The sequence below is a fragment of the Stylophora pistillata genome, chromosome 11 (assembly GCF_964205215.1).
Source record: "Stylophora pistillata chromosome 11, jaStyPist1.2, whole genome shotgun sequence".
Classification (NCBI taxonomy): domain Eukaryota; kingdom Metazoa; phylum Cnidaria; class Anthozoa; order Scleractinia; family Pocilloporidae; genus Stylophora; species Stylophora pistillata.
In genome coordinates this window covers 7,944,692-7,972,640 of record NC_142529.1, presented here as the reverse complement: position 1 = coordinate 7,972,640, position 27,949 = coordinate 7,944,692, and the positions used below count along the sequence as shown (strand labels likewise).

At 40.2% G+C, this 27,949-nt stretch overlaps 1 protein-coding gene across 2 annotated transcripts; it reads right to left on the bottom strand.

Moving 5' to 3' along the window:
* Positions 1–145: 145 nt before the first annotated feature.
* On the bottom strand, positions 146–26,862 carry LOC111334140 (1-phosphatidylinositol 4,5-bisphosphate phosphodiesterase delta-4). 2 transcript variants are annotated; one of them, XM_088739315.1, is made up of 25 exons: positions 26,728–26,862; positions 24,675–24,729; positions 24,462–24,602; positions 24,047–24,079; positions 23,145–23,207; positions 20,819–20,962; positions 19,701–19,907; positions 18,954–18,990; positions 18,218–18,347; positions 17,368–17,535; positions 15,854–15,947; positions 14,945–15,269; positions 13,981–14,066; positions 12,869–12,951; positions 11,036–11,251; positions 10,158–10,232; positions 8,239–8,353; positions 7,480–7,659; positions 6,867–6,974; positions 6,235–6,305; positions 5,563–5,616; positions 5,135–5,219; positions 4,695–4,844; positions 4,024–4,139; positions 146–1,942 (listed from the first exon to the last, which is right to left on the bottom strand). In XM_088739315.1, the coding sequence occupies exons 5-25, from the start codon at positions 23,176–23,178 to the stop codon at positions 1,910–1,912; spliced, it is 2,511 nt and encodes an 836-aa protein (XP_088595441.1). In that variant the 5' UTR covers positions 23,179–23,207; positions 24,047–24,079; positions 24,462–24,602; positions 24,675–24,729; positions 26,728–26,862; the 3' UTR covers positions 146–1,909. The 2 variants fall into 2 exon arrangements, with proteins under 2 accessions (XP_088595441.1, XP_088595440.1); XM_088739314.1 differs by lacking the exons at positions 18,954–18,990; positions 19,701–19,907; positions 20,819–20,962; ... (3 more) ...; positions 24,675–24,729; positions 26,728–26,862 and adding an exon at positions 8,816–8,926 and having other exon boundaries at positions 18,218–18,366.
* Positions 26,863–27,949: the final 1,087 nt, after the last annotated feature.

Genomic DNA, 27,949 nt, shown 5'->3' with positions numbered 1-27,949 from the left:
GGACCTCACATTTTTGCCCGTTTTGGCCTTTAAGTGCCCTTGTTTCTTGAAGTGAAGATTTTTCTCTTTACCAACGCCTTTCTCTAATATTTTCTATTAATAAATAGAGGTAATAGAAGGAAAGGTAAACAAAGAGGTAGCACAATTAATTGAAGAAACTTTATTTTCACCAAATTAAATCCAAACGTCAATAGCTTAATATCTACAGTGATAGCTGATAAAATTGAACTTTCACACGGGGATAAAAAAATGTGCTTTAAATAGCTATCCCATAGAAACAGGGGAGCGCATTTTCTTGCGCCCAGCAAGGAGTAAATAACTTATGATACCAGAGGAAAATGATAATTCCCACATAAATAAGAGATAAGTGATCATCGATAACAATTTATAATATTTTTGTGTTCACGTCAGAGCAAGCAAAACATTGCTGTTATCTTAAAACAAGACTCTACATTAACGATACACTAGGATAACTGGTAATTAAGAGCTAACTCGTACCCAGATTCAACCGAGTAACCATGACTGAGCTTACGACTGCTTGACCGTGAAAAGTTTGGATACAAGACTAATTGACAACTGCAGGGGGGAGGGGAAATTCCTATAGGGTATATGCCGCCCTTTAAAAAAGAGAAAAACCAACTACATTAAAACAACCTTGAATGCTCCCTAAATGCCCACAAGTCGCCGTTGAAGAACTCCCTCAAGTGCCTTCTTAAGAAAAATTGATTATCATTCTCTACACTAGTAAGCCTTCAAATGTAAGTCAAACGTTACTGTAGCACCCACCCACTCAACCTCGTTCCCAGGGCTTTTCCTTTTTTAATATTTTGGCGGGTGGGAAAAATGTCCGCCCGCCAAAATATTCAAAACGGGAAAAGCCCTGGGAACGAGGTTGCCACCCACCCTCCCCCCCCGTCACATTCCAACACAAACAAACACACGCCCTTAACTGAATAATCTCCTTTGCTCCTTCTAAGGCTTCTATTTCCCGATAAAAATACGGTTCCGACCAACAACGAATCATAACGCATTTCAGATTCTTTCCCCTTCAAAACAATTCAGAAATAACACCCTTATATCAAAACCCAAAGGGATGAGATTTCTAAATGAAAGTGCTAGCTTAAATATCATAGCTATATTATAAGAAACATTTCTTTAAGTTTACCTTAAATATACTATTGCGAAATAACTTCTTTTGGTCGTACTTAAATTACAATTAAATTAATCACTTAATATCATTTGAACGAATTAAAAATTTATTTTGAAATTCAATTCCCTGATAAGAATTTATCTCCTATTTTTTTCAGATGGGCATTACCACCGGTAATATGTGACTCCTGACTAAAAGAAGCATTCCTATTGCTCTTACATCCCATTAATTTAACATGTACTCTTTTTTTTTTTTTTTTAACAAAACTACTAACCAAACAAATAAGACGTTTCTCGGACAGTTTTCAACCAAGTGTCAAGAGTACGCCGGGAAGGCATAGCACATTTCGCGCCACTTTCTAAACCAATCAGAAGTGACTTAGCCAGTCGCGTTTTCCCGCGCTTCAGACCGTTCGCAGACCTCTTTTTTTTATTATAAGCTCTCATTGGTTCCTTAAAAAAGCCCTGATTGGCGCTTGTAAATATTATGGTTCTGGTTTCGCGACAGTCTACTGAAAAGTGATCCGCTCATATGATAAACGTTAACAACTTGCCACCCTATTAATCTAAGTTGACCAAAGATCCCGGAAGCAGAAAGCAGGAAAGGCTAATTTGCCCCTAGTCGCCTGGGTTTTTTTCGCGGGAGACTAGCACTACCATCTTTCCTGCGCGCACATCTCGGCAATGTCTAAAGGTAGATAGAAGACTGGGGACGAGTCAGCGGAGAAGATGGAGAAATCGCGAAATGAATGACCATCATCTAGAACTTAGAAATCGTCGGTGAAGCCGTCTCCTGAAATATTATACAGAGAGTTTGAATTATTAAGATGTTCGACTAACTCTCCACTGTCTGTCTGTCACTAAGCGGTATTGAGTTGTTTTGTGACGTGCAAATTACTTTCAGTTCATGAGCTATAGTAATGAAAAAAACGAGCCACTATCAAGCCAACAGAGAACAGGGACCAGGGATGGTGAAAATTCAAACAGGTTGTGAATCACGAGCTTGAAAAGTCATATACTGACGTGAACTTGACAAATTCACATCACGCAACACCAGCTTTAAAATAACAGGAAAGAGCACTACATGACCATCAAAAGGGTAGCAACAAAAATGCGGAGAACGAGAGCTATGCATCGGGAAGATGGTGGGAGAAAAGTTGGAATAGCTGGTATCCATTAGTCTCTCTAATGGAAGAAAAGAAACGAAGCACGACAAAAACGAACAGTGCAAAGGGGAGAACGAGAATCTCTATCTTATTCCTGAGGTTTCAACCTTTTTTCCTAGCCTGCAGTGCCGGCGTACTTTGGGCGCACGAGTGCACATTTTCGTATTAGGCCGCCATCTTAGATTTAGTAACTGTGGAGGATTGGGGCGAGGAAATATTTGCCGAGGGAGTTGGTGTTAAGTGGAAAAATGGGCAACGGGGGAAAAGGGACAGGAAGGAAAAAATGCGTGCTTTTAGAAACGGAGTTTACCTTTGGAGTCGTGCCCACTTTGACAAACTCGAACAACTGGCCAAGACTACGAATTTTTCGACCACACGGGTTGCAAACGCGATCAGAATATGTTGCAGGATCGTGCAACAATACTAATCCGACACGACTACAAACCTCTGCTAAAACAACTCCGAGGCTGTCCTTCCTCTGCGATGGTCTAAAAGGGTTTTCCGAGGACAAGTACACTTGTTTTCCGGGCATATTTCCAAATTTCACTTTAAAAGAGCTTTGGCAAATCCTACAGCTGTCGTTAGGACGTCTTTCCGACATAACTTCACTTACATACTCGCTTGCTCGATCGATTCTGTTTCGCACGAAGTTGACAAATACACGTGTGTCAATGTTTTTGTCGGAAGTACATTTTTGGCTTCCATCCGGTAAAAGCAAAAATCGATGTTCATTGGCTGCTTGCGCATTTCCGGAAAGGCGGTCAAGGGCTGCTAATTAGGGGGCGTTTTGCGAAATCACAGGCTTTGCGGGCAGGCGTATTTTTCCTTTCCCTCCCTCTCCCCGTTGCCCATTTTTCCACTTAACACCTACTCCCTCGGCAAATATTTCCTCGCCCCAATCCTCCACAGTTACCAAATCTAAGATAGCGGCCTAATACGAAAATGTGCACTCGTGCGCCCAAAATATGCTGGCACTGCAGGCTATCTTTTTTCCAGGGTCACTCTTATTCGTACAATGGTGGAAAGAATAGAGAGCAAAGAGACCTTAGTACTTCATGCTCGTTACCAGTAATTCAGTGCGTTCACGAAACGAGGGAAGGTAGATAGCGAAGAGATCTCTAAATTCTTCGATTAGCCACACTCGGTTTTAAACCAACAAACTGCTGTTTGCGTCCTTTCAGAAGTATTCTTCTCTAGGGCTGTTTCACGGCGTTTCTATTATGTTTCCTCATAAAATCCTTTGTGTCAATGGAGAATACGTACGTGAAGATTGATGAGGAAAAAGGCTTTACTCTTCTGCATATCACAGGAATATTATTACAACCAACCGCACACTTCTCCCTTGGCAAGTTGTAATAATTTCAAATGAAATCGAGGTCTTATGACAAGGGCGTTTCCGGGGAAGTTGAAGTATTTAACCCTTCCACTCCCAAGATCTCATTGTTAATTCTCCCCTCGACCTGCTACATATTTCCTTGTAAATTAGTTATGAGAATTTAGTGTTAGATCAGGATAACAACTTCTACCTGATAAGTTTGATTATTCCTATGACTTGTTTAGTAGATAATGTATGGATATCATACGGAAAAAGCGTGCGATATTTTTTCTGACCAATCATTGTAAAGTAGAGCGAAACCAAAGCAAAGCGGAATTAATTTTGACACGCAAATCAAAACTGCTGTTACAAAGAACAATAAGAATACCTTACCATGTGTGAAGACGAATTGCTGTTGGATTCTGGGCCGTTGATCTCAATGTGTACGAAGATAGTAGCGTAGCCCAGAGATACACCTTTGTTACTCAACAAATGAATATGCCGGTAACCTGAATTTAAGAAAATTATCTGTATGAAACGTTACAGGCACATGCCAATCAAATAATCTTATCTATGATTAGATTTAGGGGTATCACGTCGATTTACGTGGTGTTCTATTAAAAAGTTACAAAGCAGGCAGAAAATTGAGAGATTGACCATGATTCCGGTAAAGTGCTGAAACATCTGCACATTTATTACATTAATGTCCCCACCTCGAACCTTTTCTTGTATTGAAACGTGGCCATTGTAAGTAATTTTAAATTGAATAGGACACTGAGACACCACAATAGGACACAATAGGACACTGACACACAATAGGACACTGAGACACCCCAACCGCTGGACTTGTAATGGGGTGAAACTTACAGATAATTGGGAAAACTCTCAAACGGCTCATCAGGCATCACCTGAGGCAAGTGATTTCAAAATTTTCGCGTTATTTAATAGAAAGGGGGTTAAAAGCCACTAAAGCAATTGGCTTTGGGGGGGGGGGGGTAGAACACACTTAAGTGACAAGCCGCAGCGAAAATAAAATGAGCGGTCATTTCATCTGAGACAAATACCTGGTCTTAAACTGGTGAAGGGAATTGAGAATTGGCCAATAAAATCGTCTACAATTCCAACATCTTCGTCGAATACTGCAAATCGAATCATGGCCAGCTCCGGCATCAGCAAAACCTTTTCAAACTTCTCATTCCACACAGGATTAAAACCTACAAAAAAACACAAGAAAGTCTTAATGTTTGTAAATGGTATGAACCCTGGAGGAACAACAATCGATCGTATAAGTGATCGCCCGAGGTATACTGGGACTGGAATGGACCATAGGCGGTGGACAGGGAGGGTGGGGTAGGGGTAGGATGACTAGTAGTGTTGAAGAGTATCTAATTGTGCGACTCAATCACCCTATCAGAGCGCGCGAAATATTTCTTATCCCTACCTATCAGCGAACGCGTTATAAAATCGTAATTATCTAACAAAGTCGACAACAATTGCTTATTACCATTGTCTTTGACAACTTTCGTCTTGAAAGACGCTGTGTCGGCTTGTATGCCATGAAAGTCGAGTTTTACATAAGGATCAATTATCTGCAAAGGAAAAAAAAAAAGAGATGCAATACCATCGAAATCCACTTGGACTCCATGGCCGGCTTATTTTCTGATAGCGAGCGTTCAATATTTCAATCGAACAATGAAGTCGCCATATTGGATTGGAAAGATACGAGAAAGCTTGGAGCAGGTGAAATGATGAACAAGAGAGGAGGGAGTAGGAACGAATGGGCGAACGAAAACGCCAGGCACAGGAACTCTAAACTTGCTGCTGCTGTTTGCTTCTAAAAACGTTTGCATTTAACATATTTATAGAAGTTGAGACAATGACCTCTAAACGTAAACGTGGACAGTATACAGATAGTTATTCACTTAAACATACCTCTCCTTTTTCTCCTTCTTTAGCTGGCTTTGGAAGTTGTTGACCGGAAATTACCTGGAAAAATGCACATAAACATGAATACAATCTTCCAAAACTTTTTCAAGATTAATTGATGAAAACCCCAAAATAAAGTGCTGTAAAAGATGGAACTCAGTACTCCGTAAGTTTTGAAAACTACAGATAGATATCAATGAACGGGGAAACATTTTTTTATATGCATGTATCTTAACTGACTAGCCGAGGTTTGAACAATTTGACTGTCCAGATTGGAACGGATTTTCTCAAATGGACACAACTGTACATGTGTGCAAAGAAGTAAAAAGGTAAGTACCATAAACCATTTCCTGTAGAAAGTTTTTCAATTGATTGTCGTTAACCCAAGCACTGTAATCTCTTTGACCATATCAAAACTTAAATAATTACCAAATGAAGCCAATGAAAGTTCAAGGCGGGAAAACGCGAGAAAACGCGGGTGACCACGTCGCGATCGGTTTTAGTTGCATTTAATTGGTTGAGAAGGAGGTCCAGAATTTTTAAACCAATCAGAGCGAATTACAAGAAACCCAAGGAAATCCCGGATTACTGTCGACACTTAACTGAGAATGGCTCTGAGCTGCCAGCTAAAATCTTAACGTAAAGAGAACAGCATAGAATTGTAAGTGACTACATTACCGTAATAGATAATGTAACCTTATCCACACCGGGAATTTCCGCCTTAGTGAGAGGATTCAACTTTAACGAAGCTACAACAAAAAAAGAGGAGAAAGGTTTTAGAGAAAAATCACGTTGGAGTACGTCATGGAAGGCAACTTCTTTGAACAATTACGCTGTATTTGCCTCACCAGTGTACACCAGAAGGGTACTGGGAACGAAATTGGCGCGAAATTTCTGGACCAATCACAGAACAATAACTTGAAATTAACCTAGCAGGTGTACTCCAAAAGGACTCTGGGGATGGGGTAGACTTAGGAAAACATGAAAGAGAACAAAAAGAAAGGAGAGAAAAAGGTGGATGGAAAACCTGGCGTGAGGTGTGCGCTGCAGCAGCAAACAGAGCTGTTTGGCATCGCAAAGAAGATTGATGAAAGCAAAGGTTTCTTACACGTGAAACGTTCGCATAATATATCAAACTGGGGTGACAGGTATTTCTTTCGCCCCTCGAGCGAAGTTTGACTGGCCTGCTTAGCAAAAGGATCTCCACTCAAGTAATCGTGAGGAAAATGTGCCGTAATAGAGAGTTAAAGGAAGAACGAAAGGTTAATGTGAGGTTACTAGAGGTTCTAAATGAGCATAGAAATACTTACAGTCTCTTAGAACTTTAGGCTTCAGAATGTAGCCTGCTCTTCCATTTGTCCTAAATTTTCCTTGGTTCAAGTGCATGGGTTCAGAATCCGTTTGGTAGTTTAACGCAACTGGTGTCAAAAAGGAAAAAAAAATTAAACCCGCTGGTAGAATTCAAAGCTAGGAGGTTAAAGAAACTGTTGTGGGGCGCAGGAAAATTTAATAATTAGCCTGTTGTCCACATGAAATTGATAAACAAGGTTAAATAACCGCAACGAATCAGACAAAGTCGACCTTAACCTCTCGTCGGATTTCAACGATCTCTCAGTCCCTCCCTACCCCTTTAAGCTACACCCAAGAAGACATGGCAAACGACTCTATCAAAACAATCAATCAAAGCTGCGCTGTGTACCGAATAGGTAGAGGTTAACATTGTGACTCCTGGGGTTGACCGAAAAGGAATTTCTCTCGCGTATCACTATACTTTCACGGAAGAAGGTGGTAAGAAGAAAAAGCTACATCAACCAGCGGATACTAAAATCAAATTCTCAGAGCTAAAATTATAAGAAATGTTGGGCAGACAGAGGGGAGAATTGATTATTAGATCTCGGAAGGGTAGTGGAAGAGTTAACATACCTATCTGACACCCTGCGTTCCAGGCCTGTTGAGGGTTGTAGTTACTTGAGTCCACTCTCCCTCCAGCTGGGTATATTCTGCTGAGCTGTCTCTTGTTGTATTCAACAAACTCAGCTCCTTGAGTGTTCACTAAGTTGAGCATTTTGGATTCCACAAAAGAAGACATCTGGTAAAACTTGCCTGTTTGGAAAGGGAAAGAGAAGAAGGAAGATGTTATTCAAACGCCATGAGTGTTGAACAGAGAAAAATCTACGTCCAAATACAGAAATGATCCTCCCCTTGCAGGTTAACTACAATTAAAGATATTGTAGGAAAGAAGCCTGAAAAATTAACGTTGTGACGCGATTCGAACCCATGTTTCCTGTGCTTGTTATTACTTTTTTTAATAATGTCACGTGTTGTAAAAATTTCCGCGCTTTTCAAAAGAAACAAGCTAACCGATCCTGATCGGTTACCTCCCTCCCTAACAGAAGAGAGGTAATCTGATTGGCAGTAAACTAAATCAAAGTTATCACAACGACCAATCAGAAGAAAAGAATATCGTTTAAAGATCCAATCAGAACTCAAACTAAAACCAAGCAAAATACTAAAAGCGCGGGAAAACGCGAGTGGCCAAAACTTGTTTGGTTTTAGTTTTGCATCTAATTGGTTGAGGGAGTGGCGTGAGTTTCTTAGACCAATCACAGAGCGAAGAAGAGGAAAGCCACTGTAATCTCAGATTAGCTTCGACACAACTGAAAATGGCTCTAAAATGCTTACTGTTTTGTTTGGCGTGTTCAAAACCCTTGAATCCCACGCTAGACACATAGTTTACACAGCGAGAGAGCTCTTTGGCCAGCGTCTGCTTCTTCTTTTTCTTACCGCATTTTTCATCCTGTGGAACAGAGTTATCAATAAGGTGTAACCAAATTGCTTCCGTAAGTTATATCGTAAAGGAGTAACCTTGCAAAAACGGAACTGCTCGGGGTTGATACTTTTCAAACTATGACGATTACTTCGATAAATTCCGTCATCATCTTAAGTAAAGCACAAGTAGAGTAATTGGTTGCTTATAAAAATACCTTTTGGGGGACAAGCCGTTATTTTTAGCCGGGTAGAGGGGGTTCAAAGTATTTTGGTTGTGTCACAATACGATTTAGCTAATCCCTCCATGAGGTTCTGTAGTTTTCTGAATATTCCCTCGTCAATGGTAGTCAATTTTCTATAGCATCCCACCCCCACCCCCGATAAACTCTGTTAAAGACGAATGATCCCCCTCCGGTTTCCTTCTCTTCTGGTAAACCTTTTGTAGTCGAAATTGAGAAATCATGGCCTGAATGCATCTGTTCCTACTCACAAAACCTAAAAATGATTCCATATGGTCGCTGATCTCTCTCGTGAAGCGGGCGGGAGTATACATAAACATGTAACCATGGAAACTTTCTTCACCAGAATCAGAATACGATAGCTGACGTGAAAAGTGCAAAACTACGTTTAAATTTTTCCTAGAATTAACAATATTCTAAATGATAATGTACATTCTTTCTTAAAACGTCTGTATAATGAATTGGTTTACTGTATTTTGTTAGTGTTAGAACTCAACAACTCACTTTCACTTTAGGGGATACTACAACCAACCAAAGCTATTTTAAGCCTGGCGAAACATAACTACACTTTCCAGCTGACATGCAGTTTACATTTCACAGACTTCATGCGGTTAAGATGGTCGTCTAAATCTAATGCCTGCTTATATCTGCGAGTCTTGTTTATTCATGGTTGAATCATTTATACTGAAAGTCAAGAACTATTAGACAGAATTAAGAACGTTAAAGAAGAGAGAAGAACTTGGTTTTGTCATTATTTTATGCTACTGAGGTTAATGATTCCTCGCAGTGAGGTTTTAAAATGTTACCATTACGAAAATTTTACAATAAAATCACATGCTTTGATAGCATGTTCCTTGCGTTCAGTCAGTAAAACGAGCGTAAACGGCGCTGGTAACATCTGATTCAAAGAGAGAGAGACAGAGAGAGAGAGAGACAGAGAGAGAGAGAGAGAGAGAGAGAGAGAGAGAGAGACAGGAGAGGCATGGAGAGAGAGAGAGACAGAGAGAGAGAGAGAGAGGCATGGAGAGAGAGAGAGACAGAGAGAGAGAGAGAGAGGCATGGAGAGAGAGAGAGACAGAGAGAGAGAGAGAGAGGCATGGAGAGAGAGAGAGACAGAGAGAGAGAGAGAGAGGCATGGGTCAGGTCGCGAAAAGACCCAAACTTTCCTGGTTTTTTTTTTTTTTCACTCCTCCGCTACTACTGCGCCTCGTTTTACTTTAACTGAGCGCCTGGAAGAGGCTAATGCTTAAAAAAAAAAGACAGAAAGATGCATAAAACGTTCTTCCTTTAATCATTCTTATTTGAGTTCAATTTAAAGTTTTACAAAGCTAGAGCGTTTTTCCAGAGACAAAACTTAATGTAGGCGCTTTGACTTCAATTTTTTACTTTTACTTAACTAAGAGCCAGGAAAATCAACTCCAGCAAGTAAATCTAAGCGTAGTTCTTGTCGCATAGCGCGATTTTAGATTTCCACCCTCTTTTTCAAAGAGCTCAGACCATTATTTTGTTCCAACACTCAATGTGAAAAGAACGCTCTAACTTGAAATTAATGAAGTTTATCATTATCGGCATGAAATTTTAGCCTTTACTTACATCTGTTTCGTCTTTAAATTTAGCAGCACTGCGGACCACTTTACCAACGGAACGAAAAGATCTACGAATGCTTTCCTGGTAAATACATGGAACAGAGAACGACAAAAGTAGAGATTTCTCAAAGAACTATTTAAAACTATATTCACGAGTTTAGTCACAAGGGGTTAAGTTTAAAATTTAAGGATACCTTTTAAAGATTTACAAAGAAAGTTTCCTCTTAATTCCGCCAAGTATCGATCAAGTCATCAAGTCAGGGAAGCCATCAAAACTACACCTGCTTGAATGTTACTTCGGAAAAACTTTTAAACCCTAGATATTCAACCTATAAGTATTACAATTTTAACGAATAGTTCCTGTGGAAAGATAACAAAGAACGTTGGGGGAAACCTGGAAAAAACGGAGACTTAGGGAGAAAAGTGTAACCTACTAACCTTCTATGTCAACAGAAACTCAAAATTTGGGGAAACCTGGGGAAAACAGGGGGAACTAGGGGAGGGGTGGGTAACCTACTAAAGGTGCAAAATCTTATCCATACTGCGCCAAAAGAAACTCAAAATTTCAATATTGATACAATATCAAGCAGACAAGAGATGAGAATAAAGATAAAAGGTCAGTTGGAGGATAATCAGTTGATCCAACGCCAATTTCTTCAAAATAAAATAGTATTGTATGGCAGACAGTAAGGAGAAGTAATAATGAGATCTTGGGAGCGAAAGGGTCAATTCTGTTCGTAGATAGCGTTACTTTAAAACTGTTTCCTTGAAGTTCGTGAAAAATTAATTGATTTTAACAGACGTTTTCAAAGCGGGACTAGGGGTTCTTTGGTTCTTTTATCTCGATTGCTAAACTTATAATAATAAAAAAACATAGTAACGTGCCTTTTTCGATTTCTTTTCTTTCTTTTTAACTGGAGGAGTAACAGGGGTAGAGGAGGGTCCTTCTGCGCCTGCGCTCGAACCCGCTTCCGCGCCCGCATTTTCTTTTGCTATTGCAACCGCTGCTGCCTCTTGATCGATATCAGCTGCTTCATCTTCATCTGTGACGTCACCCTCTTCGTCATCAACTGTCTCTTGCTCTAGTTTTAATTTCTTACCCTGCGAGAAACACGATGGGAAGAAAGTATAATCCTTTAGGGTCCAGCCATCATTTATCACCGGGTTGGGGAGGTGGGGGGAAGTTGTGTCATGATAAAACTTTCCTGATCCTCCCATAGGTCTCCATAACATTCCTAAGATACCCCCACCTTTATCGGCAATTAATTGGCAGTCAATTTTCTACAGTTCCCCCTCCCCATTTATACTCTGTTGGCGACGAATCATCCCCCTCCGTTTCCCCAGAAAAGAATTCTTACAATACCCCCATCCTCATCGGCAGTCAATTTCTTGTATTACCCCCCCCCCTTTATACTATGTTGGCGACGAACGATCCCCCTCTGTTCCCCCAGAAAGTCATGTAATTCCCCTGGGTGATAAATTTTGACTTATCTCTTAATACATGCAAGTCACTCGTTATACTCTGTTGGCGAAGAACGATTCCCCTCCGTTCCCCCTGAAAATCATGTAACCCCCCCCCAGCGATAAAAAATGGCAGGTCTCTCAACACTCACAAGTCCCCCTCACCCATTAATACTCTGTTGGTGACGAATGATTCCCCTCCGTTCCCCCAGAAAATCATGTTACCCCCCGGCGATAAATAATGGCAGGTCTCTTAACACATGCAAGTACCCCCTCACCTACTAATACTCTGTTGGCGACGAATGATCCCCCTCCGTTCCCCCAGAAAATCATGTAACCCCCCGGCGAGAAATAATGGCAGGTCTCTTAACACATGCAAGTACCCCCTCACCTATTAATACTCTGTTGGCGACGAATGATCCCCCTCCGTTCCCCCAGAAAATCATGTAACCCCCCGGCGAGGAATAACGACAGGTCACTCAATACATACAAGTCCCATCCCCCCCTCCTTTATACTCTGTTGAGGACGACTGGTCCCCCTCCGTTCCCCCAGAAAATCATGTAACTCCCGGGCGATAAATAACGACAGGTCACTCAATAACACAAATCCCACCCCCCTCCTTTATACTCTGTTGAGGACGACTGGTCCCCCTCCGTTCCCCCAGAAAATCATGTAACCCCCGGGCGAGAAATAACGACAGGTCACTCAATAATACAAATCCCACCCCCTCCCTTTATACTCTGTTGAGGACGACTGGTCCCCCTCCGTTCCCCCAGAAAATCATGTAACCCCCGGGCGAGAAATAACGACAGGTCACCCAATAATACAAATCCCACCCCCCCCCCTCCTTTATACTCTGTTGAGGACGACTGGTCCCCCTCCGTTCCCACTGAAAATCATGTAACCCCCGGGCGAGAAATAACGACAGGTCACTCAATAATACAAATCCCACCCCCCCCCCCTTTATACTCTGTTGAGGACGACTGGTCCCCCCTGACAATCATGTCAACTCCCCCTTTAGGCGATGTATAATGACTGGTCTCCCAACACCTACAACGTAAAGGAACAAGACAGTACGAACCACAAAAAAAATTCTCCTGCCCACATTCAGCAATAATATAGGTTAAGCGGTGAGCATAAAAGATTACAGCGGAACTTGCAGTTATTTTTGTGGACACTTGACCTTTTGACGTAAAACAGCTAGTCACAATATATTTAATACTACTGTAGTAAACAACACGCCAACATGCCAATACCTTGATGAGAATTTTGTTCTTGAAGAAATCTGGAGATGGAAAAGTATCAAACTCCGTAGCTACAGGAATTTTGTACAGGGAATCTGTTTATCAAGTTAGTCAAGGAACTAACCAGCTCTTCACCTTTTTTGAACTATCAAATCAATGTAATGTCTAGCTATGTCTTAAAGCAACGCAGCGAGTCTATCTGAGATTCCATGTTGACGTGCGTCTATTTGGTAATACAACACAAATGACGTCAAAATGCGGTAGGAACAAAAAAGTGGCACGCGAAGGGCAGCCAAGTGTGTCACAGATGTTGTTATCGCATTTTGGCTTCTCCTATGGTCCATTAATAAACAGACCCACGCGTGGCAATATGGAATCTATCTTTTTTTATAGGATCAGAAAACCAAAATGTTGTTAATGGTGACGCTATTCATGCGTCTGTCCTCCGATAGATCATAATTAAGAACCAGTCAAAACGTGTGTAGGATGTAGCTTACCAATTAAATTACGATATACGGTTATTTCTTGGTTCATTCGCCCGTTCCGGAGTTCATGCAATCACGCGAATTCGCAAGCTGGTTTCTTCCCTCAGAATTTCTATTCACTGTTTTTTTTTTACACACTCAGCAAGGAATGAAACTCTAATGAAAATGAAACTGTTATCATAAAAACTTGAACAAATTAAAAGATACAGTCGACCGTCCAATAACGGTCACCACTCTACAATGGCCACATCTCCACAGCGGCCACTTTTTCGGTCCCAGTGGGCTGTCTACACATTACACCCCTACCTCCCCACAACGGGCACCTCTCCAAAACGGCCACTTTCTTCTGTCATTAAGGTGACCGTTGTGAAGAAGTTCAACCGTACCTTCAAACCATCCTTCCACTACGCTAGTAGTTTTCTTTTGATATGCTTTCGATCTTCAGTTTTCTCAGTCATTCGTTCGTAATTCTTTCCTTCATTTCCCTGTTCGTTTTTTTCCTGTAAATTTTTTCTCTTTTATGCATCCAATAACGTCCAGATTTACAACGTAAGTTTCTCGTTTGAGATATAATCTCGTTTTAGCACATGCCGCTTCAAATTCTAGTAATATTTCTATGACGACTCATACAAAGGATACCACCAAGTATTTCTTCGAGTATTTGAGCCATTTTCTTTTGATTTGAAAGATTGCAATGGTTTTCCAAAGAGAGAATAACTGGATACCTGTAAAAAGGAGAAAGAAAGAATGACTGTTAAATTACTCCTAACTGGTCAAGGCAATTTATAATAGTAATTGAGCCGAGTGCAATTCGGTCTGAAATCATACGCGTGATTTCCAAATAAAACGAGCGCGCAGCATGAGTTTGATTTGAAATCACAACTGTGGTTTCGGACCAAAATTGCACGACTCGAAGTTCAATCACCACTTTATCATATCTGTTTTGAAATCGCAAAATTCAGTGGCTTGTTGTGTTTAGATAATGCTGTCTCATTGGCTGGGAAATAGATACAATTTCTAGCATAAAATGGTGCGATTCGTGAATAAATCGCACCGATGAGACCCAATCAGATTGCAAGGATGTAATAGAGCCAGAATATGAACTGAGTGGCTCATTTGGCGGGTGCTCATCCCGGTTTCTGTACCATGAAGCAACGAGGGGTATTATTACCCCTCCCTGAGTAGGAGGATAGTCCATTGCAAGTTCATCACCTCCCCTCCCACCTCTTTGGCATTTCCTCATGTCTCTATGACAGTTTGTAGGGACAGACACGGTCAAAGTGAAGTGTTTTTCCAAGGAACACAACAAAGAATCACAAATATTTGTTTAACCCTGTAATTCCTAAGAGTTACTGGCATCTAATTTCTCCTTACAGTATCACCCTTAAATCAAATGTTAAGGTCATGAGAATATAGAAGATGATCACTACTTTAACATAATGAGCTCCTGATTGTCACACCAATTCTCCTCATCACTACCATGGGAAATGTAATAGAATAGTGTGGAAAATATAAATACTTATATAGACTGCTGCATTATATCACTGTTCCCCTCCCCAGAGAAAACCTTACTTGTTTCCAAAAAGAAAAAAAAACTACTTACTCTGAAACCTCGAACGCATATCTATTAACAGCCTCGATCACATCTTTGAAGAGAATCTTGGAGGTGAGCGTGTGACCATGGTAAACAATCGGCTCTCCGTTCTCGCCATCCCAACAATCCAACTCCACGCAACGACAACCTTTCTTCAGAGCGTTGATATACGCATCCACGCTAGACGGACCACGGAGCTGATCTTGTAGAAGATAAGTGTTGTGGGACGAGGCAATATAGTAGTGGGTCAGCGGGTGCGTCATGTCTTGGTAAATTTCGTCATGGGCGGGGTCGAAGATGTCCCCCTCAGGAGATTTGAGGTACTTTGTCAACCCTGGTAGATTGCGCCCGAAAATTTGTTCAATCAGTAAAACCGGGAAAGAAACGTTTGTCGTACCTTTCTTAGATTGCGAGCGCGCACTCATTATTAGCGATGTAGGACGCGTTTCTCTGCCCAAGGGATGATTTGGCACGAGGCGAGGAGACGTATGCCCGGGGGTCTGGCACTAATAGCTAGACCCCTTGAAAAATACTTCTCGCGGGCTCGTGTTGCTCGAAGCCATATTTTTTTCCTGCGGACGAAGATTCTCTCGTACCAAAGAACTAATAACGAGAGCCTACTCATAGGCCACATCTTTCTCGATGTCATAACCGAGCTAAAAAAATCAGACTCTCTTGTTCTATTTCCGCGCATAACGATTTCGACAATGTTGATCCTAGCATTATGCTGGACGGGTGTCAGGTACGAAGCTTGGCCTGGATTGCCATAGAGTGTCTGTGGTTCGATTCCACGTGGAAACTCAGAGTATTTTCTTCGTCTCGCGCTCGCGATAAGACGAATAACATCTCTCTCTAGCGCGAGCTGAGTTATTGAAATTTCCGTTTAATTATTAGAACAACTTCAGAGTAAATACTGACCGTCAATTCCTAATTCATGTCTCTCCTTCCCCGTCTCTGTTGGTTCATGAGTCAAAATCATCTCCAAGCAGTATTCTCTGCTGACGTTAGGCATCTGAAAAAAAGAAGTTGAAATACCTTTATCGGTTCAAACTGATGCTGATTGACTTTTATCTGCAATCGGATTCGCTGACTGACTGACTGACTGACCAACAGATTGACTTACTTGGACTTAGTCACTGACAATTGACAGACTCGGCTAAGTCAATGACAATTTTGACTGAATGATTGACTTGAAGCCGATTAACTACTTGAATATCTTGTTGACTGACACCTGTTTAACGGATGGACTAACTTATTGGCTGACTGATCAACGTAAGACTCACTGACCAAATGATTGACTGACTGAGTAATTGATTGACTGAGGGACTGACTGACTGACTGACTAGCTGGCTGACAGACTGAGTGACTGACGGACTGACCAGCTAACGGACTGACGGACGGACGGACAGACTGACTGACTGACGGACTAACGAACAGACGTACTGACTGACGGACTGACGGACTAACGAACAGACGTACTGACTGACGGACTAACGAACAGACGTACTGACTGACGGACTGACGGACTAACGAACAGACGTACTGACTGACGGACTAACGAACAGACGTACTGACTGACGGACTAACAAACAGACGTATTGACTGACGGACTGACGAACAGACGTACTGACTGACGGACTGACGGACTAACGAACAGTCGTACTGACTGACGGACTGACGGACTAACAAACAGACGTATTGACTGACGGACTAACGAACAGACGTACTGACTGACGGACTAACGAACAGACGTACTGACTGACGGACTAACGAACAGACGTACTGACTGACGGACTAACAAACAGATATATTGACTGACGGACTGACGAACAGACGTACTGACTGACGGACTGACGAACAGACGTACTGACTGACGGACTGACGGACAGACGTACTGACTGACGGACTAACGAACAGACGTACTGACTGACAGACTAACGAAAAGACGTACTGACAGACGGACTGACGGACTAACGAACAGACGTACTGACAGACGGACTAACGAACAGACGTACTGACTGACGGACTAACGAACAGACGTACTGACAGACGGACTGACGGACTAACGAACAGACGTACTGACTGACGGTCGGACTGACTGATGGAGTGACTGACTAATGGTTGATGGACGGATGGACGGACTGACGGACAGAAGAACTGACGGACAGAAGAACTGATGGACTGACGAACAGACGTACTGACTGACGGACTAACGAACAGACGTACTGACTGACGGTCGGACTGACTGATGGAGTGATTCACTAATGGTTGATCGACGGATGGACGGACTGACGGACTGACGACCAGACGGACTGACTAATTGACTATCGCCACACTGGCTTTAAGAGAGTAACAGCGGAAAACCAACACCAAAACATACTGATTACCTTATCGACATAGGGTTCAATTTATAACAAGTAATCAAAACTTACCCCCTGTACAGTTGTAACAAAATTATGAAAATCATCTTCACTCATGTGTGCTCCATTGGATGAATACTCCTTCATAAGATTAACAATTTCATTTCTTGTAGATATTGACTTGAAGAAAGTGGCAAACTCGTCTTTATCAAGCGCTGCGTCGCCATCTGTGTTCAGTTCCTAAGCAAATAGATAGACCAAAAAGTGGAGAGTTACCAAAGAAATTGTTTTGCTTCGTCTACGGGCAAGGAAAACACCTGTGAATTGAGCTCTGAGAATTTGATCTGGAAATCGAGCACTGAATATCTCCCAGTTTGATTTATAACATAACCAAAGTAAAGCGCGCGCTCTGATTGGTCAATTCAGCTTCTCCCATTTACCCATGGGTGTACGCTGCTGACGTGAGCAAATGCAAAGACTATTTTTCCGCGCGCGCTTGTTTTTTCTGGTCGCGTAAGATTTGTTAAATAAAAGGGAACTCTTTAGCTACAATGTATCAATGTTATGTTATAAAACAAATGGTAAACACCACAGCGTACACTATTGAGTTATGGATGCACTTGGGAGGTTTGCTAAGCACTCAAGAGGCTAGAGTCGCTCTCGGCTATCGCCTCGAGCGACTCTTACGCTTCTTTCGTACTTAGCAACCTCCCGCGTGCATCCATAACTCAATAGTGTACGCTGTGGTGTTTACCATTTGTTAAATAGTGCACGCTGTGGTGTTTACCATTTGTTAAATTTAAAAAACAAGTCGACAGTGGTTCAGAGTGGTCTGTACCCCTATCGCCAACGATATTCACCATCACAGTGGTCAAAATGTTGTACGCAATACTGAGAACTACACATTTTGAAAAAGACTTACCTTAAATTTCTTTTTCACTTGACTTGGACTCATGCTGACGTTCAAAGCTTCGACAAGTCTCTGGACTTCTTTCAAACCTAAAGAGCCATCTTTGTTCTTGTCGAATTTCTCAAAGGCTTCCACGAGCCATGTGAAGTTTTGTTAAAGAAATTTTTTTTCTATTTTGTTCCTTCTAAGACTATCAAACCGGATAATGGCACAAAATAATTAATTCTGCGTATGTCAATCTAGAATGTGTCCTACACGCTTTTCATTTGAGTGTCGATAATGACGACAGCCGATCAGAAAACGCATAAATACGTATTCCAAAGACTGAGCCAATAAGAATTCAAAGGAATTACTTGTACACGTGATCAAGCGCGGAAAAATTCAGGTGACAAAGTAAGCACGACAGCCAATCAGACCATGCGTAAGTTCGTACTCCAATAAGCTAATAAGAATTCAAAGTAACTACATGTAGACGAGACAGCAAATAAGAATATGCGCAAGTTCGTACTCCAAAGAGCCAATGAGAATTCAAAGTAACTACATGTAAATGAGCACCCAATCAGAACGCGCTTAAAGTTCGTATTCCAAAAAGCCAATAAGAATTCAAAGTGTCTACATGCAAACGAGACAAAGCATGGGAAAATACGCTAGACTAAGTCACGATTGAGTATTGTATCATTAGGACCAAAGTAATCGCAACGACAAATCAGATGAAAGGAAAATATTTAATAAAAGCGTGAAAGGATATTGATCACGATTTTCCTTATCCTCTTTCTCGAGATTACCTGAGGCAAGAAAACAAACAAAAAAAAAAAGATCAATGAACAATCCAGTTCACAAAACACGATTGTTTTCAGCGAAAGTCCAAATCTTAAAGGAGAGTCATTGATTTCTCTGTCATAACGGTGGAGCCAAGTTCAAATCCTCCCTGTAACGCAGTAGACATTTGAATCTAATTTTTGACTTTAAAATTTCAACCAGCCCTTTACACCCGAACATCAGCAATTATATTCTCCATACCGTTCTCTATACATTTCCTATGGTACTAGCAAGGAGAATTTTTTTAACAGTAGCCTGCTTTCAGGCGGTAGTTTGTGTTTCCAAGCGTGACACTCAGCGGGGATATTCGGTCGCCATATTGGACGGTTGGAAGATCTGGGATGAGTGACAGACCACTCGTTTACCACTAGCCACTCGTTTACTTGTAGCCGCTCGTCCCCAATCTTTCACCCGTCCAGTATGGCGACCGAAAATTTGCCGCGCTGAATCCCGCGCCTGAAAACACCAACAACCGCCTGCAAGCAGGCTAGTTCAACACTCAAGAATATGAACTGGGCATGGTGAACAGCGCGAGAGTAACGGCGGAGAGAAAACAAGGGAGGACTGGGTTGAGTCGCGTGAAGAAGATTATGCAACCCGACCCAAACCTCGCGCATTGTTTAATAACTGAACGCCTAGGCAAGCTATTAAAAATTGTTCTGAGGCAGAAGGTTACCTTTATTGTCAATGAGCCTCTGAAGTCCTCTTATCCAAAAGTCTGCCACTTCCCGTGATTCAGCCACCACATTAAGGGCTGCACTGCCCCCATTGTTACCAAACTTAATGGAAATACATTTGTCGAGGGAGTGCTTTTTCAAAAATCCTTGGAAAAGGTCCTTAACGCTGTCTCCAAATTGTATTTCTGTCATTTTGTCAATCTTAACTAACATATAACAAAAAACCAAATATGAATGTAAGAAATTTATTAAGTACTCTGAGTTATATTCAGCCATAGCCCTCAAAATATCACACCCATAAAAGGTATTGGAAGGTCTTTCAAAACTGCAAGTACTTATACTACATCAAAAGAATAGCAAAAGGAAGGGGGATCAATGGTGCCTGTGGAAACTGCCCCCCCCCCACATCACCATCCACTCCTCATCAAGAAAAAATGATAAAAAAAAAAAACACCTGACAAGTCCCTAAACCCAACTCAGACACTAAATTTAGGAGGCCCCCCCCCCTTAACTCTGTCAAATAATAGTGATGATTTATAAGATTGCAACAATCTGCCATGTGCTAATGAGATGTTATGGTAAGACTTCCTCCACCCCTTAGTAACGTTACATAACCCCATATGCCTACCAGATTCTATTGAAGGACCCTAACATTCAAAAAAGACATAGGGCATAAGTAATAAAATTGCAGAACCAAATCATGTTCTGATTTCTGATTCCAGATAATTCTGATAATTCTTCAGGCCCATAAAATTGAAGGCACTGCGATTAATTCCATTGCGTGAATTTCTGTCACGGCTATGACTGGAGTGATTTTTTACACAGATTGCAGCTAGAGTTGAGTAAAATTTGAGCCAAGGAAAAAGAAAAAGTGGGTTTGCAATGCATGGAAAAGAGACTGTTTGAATGTTACAAAAATGAATGTTGCAAACTATGTAAATTCAATCAAACATAGTAATTGTACTAAACATTTTTTGTTTTAAGTGTATAACTTTCAAAACAAAATATCTTTACAAAGAGGTTAATACAGCTACATGCAGTTATTTTAAATCAGAAATCACCCCCCTCCCCAAGTAACAGACTATAACCATAATGAATATGAGAAAATTTAACTTACACCGTGAGTTCTTCTTCGATGGCTCATATCTAATTTCTTTCATCTCTTTATCAAGAACAAATGTTTTCTTCTGATGGCCTTTCCTGCTGACATCCAGTTTGATCATCTTTGATCCATGCTGCATTGCCTTCCAGCAATCTTGAACTAATTATAAGCAAAAAAATTTTTATCATTAATTAGAGTCATTGTACCTAAAATATTTTCTTCCTTTAACCCTTTAATTTCCGGGATCTACTTGTTAATTCTCCCCTCTAGCTGCTATATGTTTCTTTGTATATTGGTTACAAGAATTTGGGGTTAGATCAAAAGGTAACTGTATTTCAACTTTGGTTGTTGAGGCTAATTAGGCCCCTACCAATACATGCTAATATGCTGAGCAAAGTATAACTTACTAAGTGCTTAAAAATCCCCACTGGCAGGAGGCAAACCAGTGGGCTATTAACAGAGCACAGCCGAGGAGTTGAACTATGGGCAACCGAGAACAAATCCAGTGAGTGGCAGGGTGGGGGACTTGAACCCGGGACACCGGATTACAAGTCTAGCACCCTAACCACTCGGCCACGCCACCCCCTCCTAACAATTTCATCCACCTGATAAGTTTGAGTATTCTCATTACCTGTTTACTGGATAATGTATGGATATTATAGGGAGAAACAACCTTGTTAATCACTTCCAAAAGTTAAAGGGTAAAACATGATACATTTAATCCACATCAGAAACAAAGTGAACACCTTACATGATAATTTTGATAAAGTGAATGTTTCTCACAACCTATCTCCTTATCTCTCTTTTACATTAACACAGGCTGTGTTACCTTAAAACCGAATTTGGAGTATAAAGTTAGAACATTTAGTAAGTTACAGCTAGTACAACGGATGAAATGGAAACTATTTAATGACTTGTGCAAAGTCAATTTTCACTGTTTGCATATGTCATAATTTCCCAATTTTTGGCAGTGTTTTAAAACAATGTTTGCTTACAATACCCGTTTCTTACTAAACATCACTGCTACATTTCATTAAACCTGTGTTAGTTCCAATAGTCCAATATTTGCTCAATTTGTCAAAATTTGGCATACCAGAATCTAATTAATACTCGTATGACACAACCGTTTGGATTTCACATATTCTTTCAAGAATATCTTATATCTCAAAACCTGCCTTACCAATTGGATATGATCACATTGGTACGTGCAATAATGTTAAGAGTGTAAAAAAACTTAAATTGCATAAATAATGGGAAAACATTAAATGACTTGTCAAGACCTCACCAGATGTATGCACTTTTAAATCATAAAAGTTTGTGAAGCAAATAATTTTGCTTTAAAATATGAAAGCAACGGGGTTTGGGCGCCTCGTTGTCACATAATAGGAGACTACTAGCAGCAGGGAATTTCCGAGTGTTTTAGAACCCCTTCAACGCTCCAAATTGCGTGATACAATTGCGTGACAAATGTCAAGACCTTTCGAAAAGCACGAAAACTTCTTAAGAAAATATGTTGATTATTTTCTCATGGGACCCCAACGTTTAACAGAGAAACGAGTCAAATCCATGACAAAATCGTTAGCCACAAGATATATTAAAGAATCAATCAACCAATAAAATTTTGATACAAGTTTCGATGCGCGCAAGTTCCTATGTTAGGATTTAACTTGTAATTTTTTTCCAAACAATAAAAACTTCGTTCCTTTATATTTTGCCGTTAGTTTAAGTCGGTTCACAAGAAAGACCAAAATAAAGTTATCAACAAAATGAGTTAAAATCTCAGGTGACTAAACTAATATCTTTGAAGCAAAACAATAAATTTTAACAAGGGTCAATTTCACGATGTTCAAATGACTTTTTCTCAGCGACTTTGCCAAGAGAAAAACTTTGTCTTAAATGTCCATGAAGAACGATTGAGGTAAAATTAAATTCGGTAAAAACTCTATTCAAATTTTAGAAACTTTGTCGTTAAAAGTTACGTACATTTAAAAGAATTTAAAATATGGTAGCTCTTGAAGGCGAATATTTGTTTCCTCATGAAATGTCACACTCTGTTTAACTAAATTATCACAGTTATCCGAAATCGTATTTAGTAACCCAAAAACAAAAATGAAGAAGTTAAAAAATCACCTTAAAGGCGATTGTCCAACCGCAAACTTAACTTCTTGTTTAATTCCACGGAAGTTTGTTATCTTAAAGTTCGCAAACTTGAACTGGGCGAAAGTTGAAGCAAAACATCTGTCAGAGCAAGTTCAATATGTTTACGACAAGCTTGGCGAGTTTTAACACCTCTAAGCCTGATATACTATGCTTATAGGCTAAAAGTTTTGAAAAATCTCACCTGATGGAGCAGAATTCTCATTTTCATCGGCCATTCTTCCGAAAGAGCGGGCGACGGTACGACCTTCATACAAGAAACAACAATTCAGAATTAATGATCATGACAAAACATGCAATGTTATCTACGCTCGCCCGATTTAGAAAACCTCCCTTACGCGTCGGGTAGTCTATTAGTTCTACCTTCTGGTTTTCTTATTAATATTCAAAACAAGTTCATTGAATATTAATAAGATTTAGGACAATATTTGCCAATAGATTCAAGACAACCGCGGTAGAGTTTTGGCAAAATGAGGAACAATAATGTTTTAGCAAGGAAAAATGATGTTTACGAACTTCCGATGTACACCGCTCTTGGCATCACTACGTGACTGGAAAAACTTAACGTACAGCCTGCATGAAAACATTGAACTAACTTCCCTGTGAAAAAAAGGGTGTTTCAAGAAACAAAACAAAAAAACCAAAGCCGTGAAAAGGCAAACACACTTTTTTTAAGGCGGCATAATTTATTAAAAACACTGCGAGGGGAATTTTTAAGGAAAGCTGGAAAAATATCTTGAAAGCTCTCCTTCAGGGTAACGGTGTAATTTCATGTGTAAAAGTAAACAGCTTATCCATTGTTTTCCATAACAAAACGAGAAAGAAAGCTATAACTACAGTTGTGTTTTCAGGATTGCTTGTAGGAAAGATAAAAAGCATGAACTTGCAGTCTCCGCCCGTGTTTTGACTTCGAAAGAGAACAAAAGATATGCAATTAAGACCACCTCCTAGAGCATTGCACGAAAGAAAACGATGACTTTGTGATTTTACTTATTCATCATTCGAAATATTCAGAAAACAGAAGGCAAAAGTGTGTCAAAAATAAACTTAAATGCAATCAAACAACACACAAATATACTCACTCACCAAAGTATCGTGATCTCACGAATTGATAGAATACTGGCGAAAAAAATAAAGCCAAAATAAATATTGCCGCGCTTGTATTGAAATGGCTAAAATGTTACAAGAAAATTCTGATTGCATGACACAAGCCCATTTTCAAAAGTATACCAAATGCAGGAAAAATGCGGAAAATGGAAAGATTTGTGAAATATCTTTAATGAAAACCCTTAGTGAGTTAACTTAAGGGCTTCTATCTACCGCCAAAATGCCATTTTACGTAACATTTAGCCTAAAAATAACATCACATTTCCCGAGTGCAGTTTTCGAAATTGCGCATTTAGCGTTCATTAAATTAGACTTTACTCAGATACCGAAATTTTTGACAGAAAAATCGCACCAAAATGTAAAGTTTTATGTTTAAGAAGGTCGTTTAGCTTACCTAATGTCCAACTTTGACTTGTTAGTCCTCACTAATTGCTTCTTTTTGCTCACGGACGAACCGATGACAGTTGCAGGTACTAAAGCGGGTAGTTGTTTGTCTTGAGATCAAATTTGGGAATTTTCCAAGTAACATCATATGCTAAGAAAAAAAAATTCAATTCTAAACTAGGATAAGCTACCCACAAGATTACCCATCAGCCGCGTTGTTCACCTTTAGCGAGCAGCGGACGAAGCGCCAGATTGTGGCCTCTGGGCGTCCTTCAAATCTGAAATAGCGAACGGAAGTGAAATAATCTTAAACATTTTCTGTGGTAAAGGATTATATGTGACGAGTATGGTTTCTTCAGCTCACGAGGACATACCCTATGGCATAATTAACAAAGATTTGACCAAGAATTCTCTAATTTCACACCGTGGTCAAACGAAACTTAAACGAACAATACCTCAGTATCGAAATGACAAATCCTAGATAAAATATTAAATGAAAGTTTTATGTGTTGAGATTAAAATCACTAAATAGCAACAGCTCTCAGGCGCGGTCGAAAGAAGTTTACAGCGACGTTATATATTTACGTAGGTTAACAAGCGTTTCAGAGATGGTCACACGTGCGCGTATGTAAAAGTTAAAGACGATTGCAACTTAGAAATAATGGCAATGATGCATTTAAATAACCCATTTTCCACATGAATATGCTCTACAACACTTTACGTCAGACAGCATTGAGCAGTTTACGATTCAATTTTCTTGTAAGGGAATTTTGCAGGTAGCCCCAATTTAGGAATTTTTGGAAACAAGAACAAAAACCACCAGCAGAAGCTATGTTCTCCACTCTGTGCGAAAGATGAAAGCTAGAATGTCTGACCGTGTCACAGAAAAGGCAGCACATTCTCCTCAGTTATTAAAATCATGATTGTTGGTTCGGTCTGGTGCTGGAACTTTCGACCTCCCGCACGGCAGTCTGGCATAACTTCCACCTTTTGCTACGTGACGGAAAATAATAATATTCTGACATCCCGGTAAGCAGGAAAAGGAGGACCCAGCAAAGACTTAGAGATTCGATATGGATCAATGTTCCAGATGGGTGCCAACGTAACCTGTTAAAAGCCGCAGAACATTGCTGTATCTATTTATCTATATTAGGGAGTTAGATGACGTCGCCATAAAACAACATTTTGCTTTTTTGTTTTTGTATAAGACGAATACAATCCATATTGCGTGGTCTGCACTACTAAAGATCACAGAAGACGTCACAAAGTGGTAAGAACATCAATTGGCACACTCGGCTACGCTTCGTGATCTTTACAGAACTGCTGAGGCACAGTAGCACGGAACCTATTTGTTGATCAAAGAGCGATGCAAACAGCGGAAATAAATGCCGCGTTTATTTAAACCGGAAATCATACATGGACAAAATGAAAACGTGTCCTAAAGCGGAAGTGACATTGTGTAAAGGAACGAAGTGCAAATATGATGCGTATCCGGTCTTGCACGTGCCTGACCTATGCACGTCAAAATATTAAAATTCGAGGCACATGACAGGCATAGAACCTTTGAAACTTTCTACTGCAACAAGTGATTAACATGTAGTTTCTCCCTAACATATCCATACACTATCCAATAAACAAGTTATGAGAATACTCATGACTTATCAGAGGCTGTTGTCTTGATCTAACACCAAATTCTCGTTATTTTTGTTGTAAGAGCTGGACTTCTAAGGCGCTCTTCAGAATGATTATAAGCCAACCTTGTCTACTTTTAGAAAGCTGGTATTTATCAGTGTCAACCTTTTGAAATCCTAGAAGGAACTAGCATCTAATTTCTCGATTCCAACAGTATCATCCCTGGATCAAACATTAGTAAAGGTCACGAGAGTAATGGAAATGTCAGCACCTATTTAGGATATGCATAGAGAACGTTATGAAGAATATGCATACTGATCTTTGGGTGCAAAGGTTGAAAGGCTATGCCTAGAAACACCTCATGGAGACTTATGCAAACTCAGCTTGATGCGCCATCCTATGACTAGAAACTAGTAAATAACGGTTTTTTTGTTAGTTGTTTTTTCTCCCGTTCGTTTGTTTGTTTCAGAAGGTTTTCGCAGGTTAAAATGAACAGGTTTAAAAGCTTCGAAACCAGGTTTGAAAAGGCATAATCCAAAATCGACTGTGAACTTTTTTTCGCCTCTCAATATCATACGAAATATAAATATTATCACCGCTTTTGAACAGAATGATCATCAGTGATCATCGATTTTACGACATACCTTATGCTTGAAGAAAAATGCTGCATGAATGATTTAAGAGAAAGGTGTTTGAATTTAGCCAAAAGTCCCGTACTAGCATAGTTTCTTTAATACTATAGACTAGCGACTAAATACAGGAATGGCTCCGACCTGTAATTGGATGATAAAAATAGTAAAAGTTTGTAAAAGTTAATAAGTTACATCTTAACTCCTTGCACGTGAGTATTGTTTAACCGTGTGTCTCCAAGCGGAACAGGGAACTATCAAATGCGACTGAAAACTCCGATGTGTCAAACAAGAGAAGGTTACTTACATAACGAAGGGGAGACCTTTCTCGTTCAGCGATATTCCGGAGAAGACTAAGTCATCTGCTGACTCGTTCCGTTGACTAAACTCATTTAGTCAGTACAGACTCAGTTCAGGTGGACGACTGGAGACTGGAGCCATTCCTGTATTTCACCGCTGGCAGGAATGGCTCCGACTCATGCGTTTATTAATTTTCTTTTTTTTTTCTTTTTGGCGAAATAAATTTTAAACTGAAATAAAATCGAAAAAGCTTTTTAATTAAGTTCTTCTTAAGTTGAACATTACAATGCTTGTGAATGGAGCCCTCATAAATTAATACAAGGCCATGTGATGTCTAAAGTTTAATGCAACAACTGCATGTCACGTTTCGAAAATCACGCAATGTTACGTGACGCTCCGACCGATATTTTTAATTTACAGTATGCTCTGCGGGAGAAATGTGGCTTGGCCGCAATCGAGGGAGTTTTCTTCGTGGAATATTGACTGGCAAGAATACCATATCACCCCATACATTAATTATGCATTCAGACTAGTAGACTTTGTTTTTAAAGTTTTGTTGTGAAAGACAAAGAAGTGGAATGCATAATTAATGTCTGGGGTTATATGGTACTCTTTCCACATTGACTTTCTGGGAAAATTGTTCACATGAAAGACAAATCCATTCATCGGGCTCCTCGTCTATTTTTGCACAACACCGAAATGAAGAAAGTCGCGGATTACTTTAATTTTGCTTGGCAATTTTTAACAACTCTACTATACCTGAAAAAAGGAAATACTCACGTGCAAGGAGTTAAGATATAACTTATTAACTTTTACTATTTTTATCATCCAATTACAGGTTGGAGCCTTTCCTGTATTTAGTCGCTCCAATTGGAGCGACTAAATACATGAATGGCTCCAGTCTCTGATCGTTCGCCTAAACTGAGCCCAGAATGAC

Coding starts and splice junctions, on each gene's coding strand:
- LOC111334140 (XM_088739315.1), bottom strand. CDS start 23,178: ATGGCCGATGAAAATGAGAATTCTGCTCCATCAG. Junction 5,220..5,562: donor AAGAAGGAGAAAAAGGAGAG/GTATGTTTAAGT, acceptor TTTCCTTTGCAG/ATAATTGATCCTTATGTAAA. Junction 4,845..5,134: donor GAAAGTTGTCAAAGACAATG/GTAATAAGCAAT, acceptor GTTTTTTTGTAG/GTTTTAATCCTGTGTGGAAT.